The 11,042-nt window shown below is 35.0% G+C and overlaps 1 protein-coding gene across 2 annotated transcripts in view; it reads right to left on the reverse strand.

Annotated features, from left to right (window-relative positions):
- The window catches only part of CLPX (caseinolytic mitochondrial matrix peptidase chaperone subunit X), a 35,691-nt gene that overhangs the window by 11,340 nt on the left and 13,309 nt on the right, over positions 1 to 11,042 (reverse strand). The window contains exons 4-8 of one of the 2 annotated variants that reach the window (XM_037054139.1): positions 8,288 to 8,442; positions 6,471 to 6,630; positions 5,021 to 5,062; positions 753 to 929; positions 232 to 396 (exon numbers count right to left, since the gene is read on the reverse strand). In XM_037054139.1, coding sequence (XP_036910034.1) covers positions 232 to 396; positions 753 to 929; positions 5,021 to 5,062; positions 6,471 to 6,630; positions 8,288 to 8,442 — 699 coding nt within the window. The remainder of the gene's footprint in view (positions 1 to 231; positions 397 to 752; positions 930 to 5,020; positions 5,063 to 6,470; positions 6,631 to 8,287; positions 8,443 to 11,042) is intronic. The other variant, XM_037054140.1, reaches the window with a different exon arrangement.

An 11,042-nucleotide genomic window follows, 5' to 3' on the forward strand; every position in this document is an offset into this window, starting at 1 on the left:
ATTAAGAATCTAATGGAACAGTAATTCAGTTTCCACCCAAGTAATCATCTAGTGACAGTAAGGCAAAGCAAACTTGGTAGTCCTTAGGGTACTAGAAAATGTTTAGCATGGCTACATTTATATAATCACAGAGTTTTACTCCTTGATTCAAAATAATATTAGCTCTTAATATTAGAATGCTTCCTTAATAGCCTACTGAGGGACAGACAAGCAGCTATGCTGAAAACATACCTTGTTGTGCTTTTTCTACATTGTAATTGGCATCTTGGAGCAGTTTGGCAATCACAGATTCAATATCTTCACCTACGTATCCAGCCTGAGTCAAAGTTGTACAGTCACAGATAGCAAAAGGGACATCAAGGCATTTAGCTAGAGTTTGTGCCAGCAGAGTTTTACCTACAAATAGAAACAGTAACTAAGAATATGTTGACATACAAATTCTCTACAAAAATATAAATTTGAATAGCATATAATTAAAAAATCACTGTTACAATCTTTTCTCCACTTTTATTCAGATCTAATGGTATATTACTTTTATTATACCTGTTGTTAGAAATTGGCTTAAAGGGCAATATCAATGCCTTGAATCCAGCCTGAAGCCTACGCAGAAATCCTGATAATGTATGCATAAGATTGGCCTTGGATTCTCTTCTCAAGATCCAGGATCTCCCAATCACAAAACACAGGTTACAGAATTATTTATATTCTATTTTTTAAATGAGTAGTAAAATTTTTTTCAGGAAGTTATTTACCTGACCCAGTTGGTCCAAGCAGCAAAATATTACTCTTTTCAAGTTTTATGTCATCATGGGAGGAATCCAAGACTTCACCCCCTCGCTTTTCCTGAGGCATTTGTTGGTTTACCTGCTGCTGCACTGACGCTCCTAAAGCGTTACCATGCGGACTGATTCCGGCAATCTGAAGCAATTCTGAAAAAGTGCCACAGGAATTACTAGAGCTTCACTATATTTTACTTGACAATATGCCCGTTAAAACCTTATATCTAATATGAACAATGAAAGGACAGCAAACTCAGTTATTAACAACCACACCTAAAACAAAAGCAAACTAAGAGGACAGCTAGATCAGGAGCGGAACCATAGAAATGAAGATCACATGGAGGGTTAGTGGGAGTGGGAGGAGGAGAAGGGGGGAGAAGGTACAGAGAATAAGTAGCATAGACAGTAGGCAGAAAATAGACAGGGGGAGGGCAGGAATACTATGGGAAATAAAGAATCTAAAGAACTTGCAACACATTGACATGAACTAAAGGGGGGAATGGTGGGGGTGTGTGCAGGGTGGAGGGGAGTGAAGGGGGGGAATGGGACAACTGTAATGGCATAATCAATAAAATATATTTTAAATAAATAAATAATAAAACCAATCACCTATTTAGAAAAATTTAAATATTTTGACAATCTGTCTTACCTAAAAAGAAAAAAATTTCCAATGATCTAGTTGACAAATTTAAAAGACAACAATTTTTCAGGAAAGCCCAAGTAAAGCAAATAGATTCCATTTATCATCTCCTCCCTATTTATGTAAACCTGTATGAAGGATGCCCTTTCACTCAAGGAAAGGCGGTATAATAGAAAAAGAATAATGGTAGGACTCAGAAAACTTTGGCTTTGATCCCTGTTTTGTCTCTAAACAGCTATATGATTTGGGGCAAGTCATGTGAACCTTAGTGCTGTTTCCTACTCTATAAAATGGCAACAATTTCTGTCCTATCCAATTCAAACACATGGCTGGAAGGTATAAGAACAAAATGCAATTGATTTGGAGGTACTCCAAAAGAAACAAAGGTGTATATATATATATATATATTTTTTTTTTTTCCAGGACAAAAAAGCATGGCTATAGAGAAAGACAATAGCATGGAACTGAGAAACAGAGAACTTGGTTCCAGCCCCGGTTCTGCTGCTGTGTGGCAGAACTGTACTGTACTTGGCCCTGCTTCCTCACTACGAAGTGAAGATACTGAGATTTACAACTGCCACATTCTCTGCAGCATCTGAGTGATTCTGTGAGCCCACCAGAGCAACCAAGTATGGTAAGACTCACTATTCCCTGGCACTATCTGAATCTGACTTTATAGGCTCTTCACTGGATCTTTCTAGTCCCTTTATCAAAAATATAATGCTTAACTAGATGAGAATGATATTGCTGGTGAACTATCAGCTTATTAGCAGATGCCTAGAATAAAAACAAAATAAAATTTTATTCTCACTCTCCCTTGGCTGAAGGAAAGAATACCAATAGTATTTTCAATTGTCCAGACTAGTAACTACGGTGAGTCACATGATGCATGTATTTAACTTACTCAGTGATTTAAGTTAAAAAAGGAATAATTTAAGTAGTACGAAACAGATGGGGTTAATCGTTATATTTCACGAAAGTGTGCTGCAGAAAACTCAAGAGAACTCTCTGGTTTGCTGCCTTAGTCTCTGTCCCCGCCCACCTCACTGCACCAGCAGCTCTTTACAAAGAGCAGGGCTAAGAACAGGCAGGCTGGCACAGTGGTTAGTTGAGAAACTCATCAGCTGTATAAATTACTTAAATCTTCTTAAGTAATTTCTGGACAAATTTCTTAAAATTTCTGTGTTTCAGTTTTGTCATCTGTAAAATGAGGGTGAAAATAAAGTTTCTGTGTTACAGGTGTTGGGAAGATTGAGTTAATATATATAAAACACAATAGTGTCTGGCAAATACTTTATAAGTGTCATAGAATAATTTGCTATTAGCATTGCTATTTCATTAGTGTTTAAGTATTTCTATAATATAGCTCTTAAAAGCAAACCAACTATTGAGTTGGCCAAAAAGTTCATTTGTTTTTTTCCATATGACGACTTTAGTAGTGCTTAGTTGTCTCTAACTTCATTTGAAACAATTTCATTAGACTGTATTGTACAGCTGTCAAAAAAATCAAAACTAGTGAATTTTTGTGTAGCCATTTAATTTAATTATTGTTCAAGTACAGTTTTCTGTCTTGTGTAGCCATTTTAATATTGAAGATGAAAGAAAATACACATGTTCGGCATATTATGCTTTATTATTTCAAGAAAGGTAAAAATGCAACTGAAATGCAAGAAAAGATCTGTGCAGAGGAGGTGCCATGACTGATTGAACGTGTCAAAAGTGGTCTGTTAAGTTTCGTGCTGCAGACTTTTAGATGGATGATGCTCCCCAGTCAGGTAGACCAGCTGAAGTTGATAGTGATCAAATTGAGACGTTATTGAGAACAATCAACATTCCACCACATGAGAGCCAACATACTCAAAATATGCAAATCAATAAAGTTATTAGTGAAAATGAAAAATGTGTCTTTATTTTATGGAAAAAAACATATGGACTTGTTGGCCAACCCAGTATTTCATCTGGTGCTCCACTTAAGAAAACATATGTTCCAATGATAGAAGAAAAAAAACATCAGTCTTTTTTTGGGGGCGGAGGGTGGGGGTTCTTTTTGTACAAGGAAATGAACAAAATCCTGGATAAGACCTGGGTAATGTCCCAACTGCCTGTCACTTTGTTCTACACACAGATCATAAATTTTTACAGTGCAGGGGCCTTCTGCTGTCAGCCATCAGCCTCATTATATAGTATGCTGGACAGTATGCTGGTCTCTGACATGTGATTTCCAAAGGGACTTCCAAGAATATTTTGATTATATATGTCTTTGGCCTAATGCCTTAACTTGCAACCAACTATACATAAAAATAAATTCTATTTAAGCTTTCAAAATACTAATTTCTAAGTCAATCAATACATATAATGATAAATTGCTTTTACCTAAGTTGGTAAATACTATCACTTGTTAACCTTTAAATTATATTAAATCAGTACATGTATCAAATATTCACTGTAGACTTTACTACTAGTTTCACAAGTGATCTGCCTAAACTTATGAATATAATATTGACAGCATATTTGATATTTTTAGATTAGAAAATATTTATTATACACGCAGTTAAAGTGTAGTACTTACATCTTACATTCTTATATGCAGTCTAATTCTACTGCACTTACTTGTTTCTTAATTTTATCATGCATGGTATAATTATTATTTTCATACAATTTAAAAATAACTAGAGATAACATAATTTTATTACATATAATAAATCTCATGCCAGAGTTGGTAAACTAGTTATGTTCTCATGGCACATTCTATAGAGAGAGAGAGTACACTTGAAACGGTAGATATATAATACTGCTTGGTTCAAAGGCAAAATAGAAGTATCAAATTTGTAAATGAAAAACATCAAACTGGTTTATTATTTACTTGTATTTGTTATCTTAACTACTGAAACAAAAGGCCACATAACTCATTTCATGATGCTTCTGGAGCCTCCCCCTCTGCGTAGTAATTATATCCACCTCAAAGGAATGGGCACAAGACATTGGAACGACCACTGTCCTGGACGCATCAAGTCCTTCCACACCCTCCATCAGACCCGACGCTCAGAGGGACAATCCCAGGCTGGAAACACTGAGTTGGGACTTAGTCATAATTTGCAACGTTACACTAAGCTTCACATACACCAAAAAATAAACTGTGGCTTCTGGCAAAGAGTTGCTGGAAGATAATGTGTCTCCCTCAAAATTTCCATCACTTATAATTATGCAGACCAACTCTAATTGTAAGGCAAAAAGAAAAAAGATATAAAGTGTCAAGCTATAAATTTTTACAAATACAACCCCTGTTACATGTAGGTCTATATTTAAAAAGAAAAACTATATATAATACTTTTTATCTCTCTACATTATGCTTTACAAAATACCACAACAGAAAAAAATAAAATATCTAAAATAACCTAACATATACAAACTACACAAATTATGAAAAACTTCCAAAATTTTATATACTATGTGTGGTAAACACGTTTAGATAACATACAACATCTTTCTTGGTAATACACAAGCAATACAAGTCCCCATTACCACTGCTGACATACTTGGCTGAGGTATATCTCAAAAGGAAGAATGGTCAGAGAGAAGGACCTGAGAAGAGGTCACTTACTTGTAAATCTGTACTCATCTTCCCGTCTTCTTATTTCTAACTCTAAGAAAGAAGATGAAAATATATATTTGTTTAGGGGAACAAACAAGGAGTATCCCAGTTCTTGTCTCTTCTCAATATACTTAAAGCATATGTTCATTAACTTTTTTAGCTTTTCAAAACATTATGAAAGAATCATATATTGCATCCTTTCCACATTAAAAACACCCAAATATAATTAATTAATGATGGCTATCCAGCTGCTAATATGCACAGCTGTCAAATACAAAGGTGGTATCTATTTTAAGAATAGTAATAATTTAAGTCTTCAATAAGAGTTTAAACCCCACATACTATAAATACCACATTACCATTTGTTTTTCTAGAACTAGAACAGCTTAATTATTGATTTGTTGACTGAAGAAACCAGGAAAAGATCATTTTGCTCTATGACTAGGCAGTGCTATTTGGACCTTGTCAAAATGAAGGTTCCAAGTCTTCTGTTAGTTATTATGACTTACACTTTCTAAAAATAGAGTAACTGATACTACTACGTAACTGCTTTGCATTAAGTTTAACAAGTGAACAAGTGTCTTTATTGAGCCAGTTATATATTTAGTAGATGTTAAAAGTAATCAAAAGATGTTTTATAAATGTAAGTATTCAGCAGAAGCCCCTCAAGTTGTAAAACAACAGCTGTGGGCCTAAGTAAGAAATCGGGGCTCCATGGCCAACAGCAACAACAAAACTTAAATATTTACATTTTACTCTATTCAGTGTTTTTATAAAATCATTCTATTATTATAACACACATTATTATCGTCCACAGTAAGTTGCTGTTACATAGTGTATTGATTATGTTAGAATCTAACATCAATAGGAATTATACTGATACTTGGAATCATTTACAAACTTGCCCCTAACCTTGAGCACTGCAGCTGGGGCCCAAAAGGAAAGCAAAGAGGGAAAGAGTGCTATCCATGTTCTGCAAGAGTTACCTATCCATACATACGACTTAGAAGAAATTCTGTATCCTGAATGCACTGCAGCACTCAGGGTCACGCAGAGCACTTGCACTGAGGGTCATGGGGAACCGGCTGTGAGAGGTCTATAATTTAAAGACGATGTTTCAATCTCTACCCAAGTGACTCTCAAGCATTTTTCCTGAGACCCTTGGTAAGACTCTCACTCGGAGCCCATGCACATACAACTAAAAGCAGAAGTTTTAAGAAACGATACTTAACTATAGTTAATGTACTCTGGTATTTTCTATTCCCATCTACTAACTTTTTAAAAAAATGCTGTTGGAAACGTACCAAAATCATTTCATAATTTACTAAAGAAAAGTGACCTGCACTTTGACAAATGCTGTATTATGCTAAAAGCACTTCAAGACAAAAGCAAGAAGTTGCAATAAAGATTACTTCTAGGCACAGTAATCTCTATTTTGGACAATTATCAAAACACCAACCTCTAGGTGTTAATGATGTCTGCTTCTCAACCTCTGCTTGCTGCCTCAGGTTAGCTGGGATATTATTATATATTCTCTTATAATGATTGTATACAGCAACTGAAAGCACCTTCTTAGCGAATGACTGGCCAACAACATACTTGTCGAGGTAGTTATAAATCTGAAAAATAATTAGTTATGAATAATTTCATATCAGCCATCATAAAAACATACACAGCAAAAGTTTATATACTAAACATATTTGCTTCCAGTTTTAAATTTGAATGAAGACTCATCAAAAACAAAATGCCAAAGGCATGATACATTACACAGCAATGATTCAAGGCCCGAACCCGAAATGTACAAAAACACAATATATTTGTTCTCTCGCCTAAGAAAGCATCACTGTCCTCTTCCAGTGCTGCTAGTGCTAGTTCCAAGTCTACAAACAATGCCACGGATGCTAACTTTTAAAAGTTCACATTAAACACACTTAGAATACCTACACATGCCACCAGGAGTCTAAAGGTAGCATCGTTAATGTAATTCACTAAAATTAATCCTTTCTACACCTCTGTCAATATAATATTCTTCACAAAGACAATGTATTATAAAATTACCCATTTCATAAATAGGCATTTATGCCTATCAAAAGCCATTATGTATAATCAAAAGCCATTATAGTACCAGTAACTGTATTTTAATTCTCGCAGACATTTAGCTTTTTTCTCAGATATTAACTTTAAAGGTACTTATTTACCTACATGGCAATATAAAAACTTTATTCTTAGCAGAAATTAAAGCTCTATTCAATACTTGGATATTGTCAGCAGCTTGGAACCTGGGGTAAATTCCTTCAGCTTTCAGTAAATAGAAATTAACTGTGGATATTCACCAACTCTGGAAAACAGTTAAGTTGACTAATTATTTTCTAGAATTTTGACTTGAATGTCTAAAGTCTATACAAATTGCTGAAGAATATGAAGCTCAGTAGCTGTATTTTCTATTACATTATTTATTTTTACACTATAAATTCTTTAGTTCTTGACCATATGCATTTTATTATGGTTTTAAAAAATCTTCCTTCCTCACAAATTACGCTCATGAATTATTAAATGTGCACAGCACACGTGGATGAAGAGCGGTACCTAAACAGAGTAGAAGGAAGCCACACTGAGGCAGAGGGTGAGAAACAACCAGCATACAAACATCTGAACACGGGCAGAACACAGGGCACACCGCCCAGGAGCAGGGCTCCCTGTTCCCAGAAGGTGCACACCAAGCACCCACCCACCGGGGCTGGTTGTAAACTTGTGTTTCATACAGCCAAATCACATCAGTCTGAGACTCCTGGAAAGAGCCCAGACCACAAAGGCCACAGTAGTATAGAGCAGACTGGCCACGAACAACTTACTCACTTCCATTGTTAGCCTGAGGCTGTTTTACCATAAAGCAGACTAAATTAATGGGGAGGGGCAGGGATTGGAGGCTGATGTTACTTAGGTGCTCAAATTAAGAAAAATAAATCCATAGTTGCTCTATTCTAAGGTTATTATTTTAGATTAACTTAGTAGTAATAATATTTTAATAATCATAACCAACTACCTTTCATTGCTACTGAATATACTAATCATTACATGGGGAAAAAAGGAATGGACTCTATACCTAAATTCCAAGTATCAAATATCAAAAACAATTTAGCCAGATATAGTCCATATTAATTACTTACAATATGTGTTTAGATACTAATATTAGGATCCAATATAAACTGCAGAGAGGGAAAGCAATGAAATATTTTCTAGATAAAATGCCTGTACAACTGGGCTAAGACGTCATACCTTCTTCGGGGGAGGAGGCGGTTTCTGTTGGAATGCCAATTTTACAGCTTCTGCTGCTGATTCAGGTTCTTTAATTATGCTCTTCTTTGAGTCAGCTTCAGATAGTACAACGAAAAAATGATGACATTTTTCACACTTCACAAAACGAGTGGATGCTGTAAAAGAAGGGTCAGCAGAGAAAAAAATAAATAATTCAAAGAGTATTTCACCTCAGAGACTAACTGCAAATGAAAACTATGTACTTTACAAAAAGTAGGCTTGCAGTTCACTCCACTAGCCAACAAACAGCCTAGTTTACATGTAACAGAGATGATAAAGATAGATGAGTTCAACAAACTATATTTTCTTCATTTCCACTAGGTTCTTTCATTTTATGATGTAACTCATTAAGAGAAAAGATTGAAAGTCTTTCAACTTCCCAAACACTGAAGTTAATTTTTAAAACTACCATGATAAGAATATTAAATAAGTGTTTATGAAATATGTGAAAAAGTAAAATACAAGTACATTAATCTATTTCCCCAATATTTTATTAACAATTTCAAGCATACACAGAAGTTGAAAGAGAGAAGTCTATTTTAATCCCTAAAAATATAAAATAGTATATTCTTTAGTTTCTTTTCAAACCTCTGAGCATTTTATAATACCTTAACTTGGTAAAAAGATAAAATTATTTCATATCTTCCTTATTTTGTCTTTAATACTTCCGCTAATTTTTATTTCTTTGACCTAAAAACCACCAAGAAACTAACAAAGTAACAACATAGTCATATTTACTTAAAGATAATCACACAGCTTTTCAAAACAACACAAGGGCAATTAAAAATGAGGGTAAAAATGACTTCTCACCCTGCTGGTGTGGCTCAGTGGACTGAGCACGGGCCTGCAAACCAAAAAGTTGCCAGTCTGATTTCCAGTCAAAGCACATGCCTGGGTTGCAGGCCAGGTCAGGTCCCCAGTGGGAGGCACACTAGAGGCATCCATACACTGATGTTTCTCTCCCTCTTTCTCCCTCCCTTCCCCTCTCTCATAAATAAATAAATCTTTAATAAAATAAAAGTAAAACATAAACTAGGGAGTGCTTACCTAAAGAAAATATCAAGCTACTCCAAGTACCTTCAATTACCCTAAGCCCAAATACATTGTCACCATTTTCCATCAATGGAAAAGAGTCAATGCCTTTATTTTATGATGCACCAGCTCATAATTGTTAGTGATGGTAAACAGGGCAAGGATTAAAGGGCAGAGAAGCCTCTGATTTAGTTAAGGCTGTACGACAAGAAAATCTGGCCCGAGAACACACAAACAAAATATTTTCTATGGAAATTAGGTCAAAGGGAAAGAGATTAAATATGAACAAACTACATCCCTCTTTGCTTACTGTTGAAAGGTTACTTAAATTCTACTTGAATATTTGCAATACAATTTTACATTGAAACATATTCAACATATACCCAAGTTCAAGGATTCAATTTATTTCTCAAAATGCTATTAAAAAGCAAATCATTGACATGGCTGGTGTAGCTCTATGGATCGAACACTGGAGTGGGAACCAAAGGGTCACCTGTTTGATTCCCAGTCGGGGCACATGCCTGGGTTGCAGGCCAGGTCCCCAGTAGGAGGCACGTGAGAGGCAACCACACATTGATGTTTCTCTCCCTCTCTTTCTCCCTCCCCTCCCCTCTCTCTAAAATAAATAAATAAAATCTTTAAATAAAATAAAATAAAAAGTAATTTAAAAAAGAAAAGCATTGCAATACATAGTTTTACTCCTAAAAATTAAGAGCAAAAATCTAATTTTGGTAAGTTAGAGGCGACAAATAACCTTCTTTATTTTTTATTTTTATTTTTTTAAAGATTTTATTTATTTATGTTTAGAGGGGAAGGAGAGAGGGAGAGAAACATCAATGTATGGTTGCCTTTTGTGCATCCCCTGCTGGTAGTTGGCCTGCAAGGAACCGGCCTGCAACCCAGGCATGTGCCCTGACTGGGAATCGAACTGCAATCGTGTGGTTCACAGGCCTGAGCTTAATTCACTGAGCTACATCAGCCAGGGCCTTCTTTATTTCTTTTAAATCTCTTTTCTTTAAATGATTACAAGTATCCTATATTCCTTCATATACAGAATACTGATCCCAACAAGCAAGCTTGTATAGTATGCCAGCAACAGAGAGACTACCTTAGTTTTTAAAAGCTTTTCTAAGAGATTTGTTTAAATGGATGTTTTTCATGATTTTAAACAAGTCTCAGGGTCTAACATAAAATCTCCAAACCACTGCAGAAAGTATAATTCCTGCCCCATGAGACACGTAAGTGCAGCAAGGCTTCAAAAACTATTATGTAGATAAAAATAAAATCAACTAAAGGCTCTAACTTAAAGCGAAGAGACTATTCATGTTTGACAAGTTATTTTTTAAACTGGCTAAAGAATAGTTTATCTTAGTCATTATAATCAAAACTTTCTTAGATATTATTATTTTGATTTCTGATGATTTTCTATACATTCATAATGGTATCTACAAAATGGTATTTCAACAAAGTTAATCAAGTGTAACACCACTATAAGAAAACATAAAAATTACTACAAATATACTTGTAAGATTGATTGCACAGCAAAATTCATGAGCCAAAAAATAGTTTTTACATCCTGGAAAAAAATGACAATGAAAGTTATATGAAATTCAAATTTTGATGTCCATATACGAAGTTGTACTGAAACATAGCCATCCTCACTCGTTTACACTGTCTGTGGTCG

The sequence above is a fragment of the Sturnira hondurensis genome, unplaced genomic scaffold, assembly GCF_014824575.4.
Source record: "Sturnira hondurensis isolate 20B ecotype Veracruz unplaced genomic scaffold, ASM1482457v3 Scaffold0008196, whole genome shotgun sequence".
Taxonomy (NCBI): Eukaryota; Metazoa; Chordata; class Mammalia; order Chiroptera; family Phyllostomidae; genus Sturnira; species Sturnira hondurensis.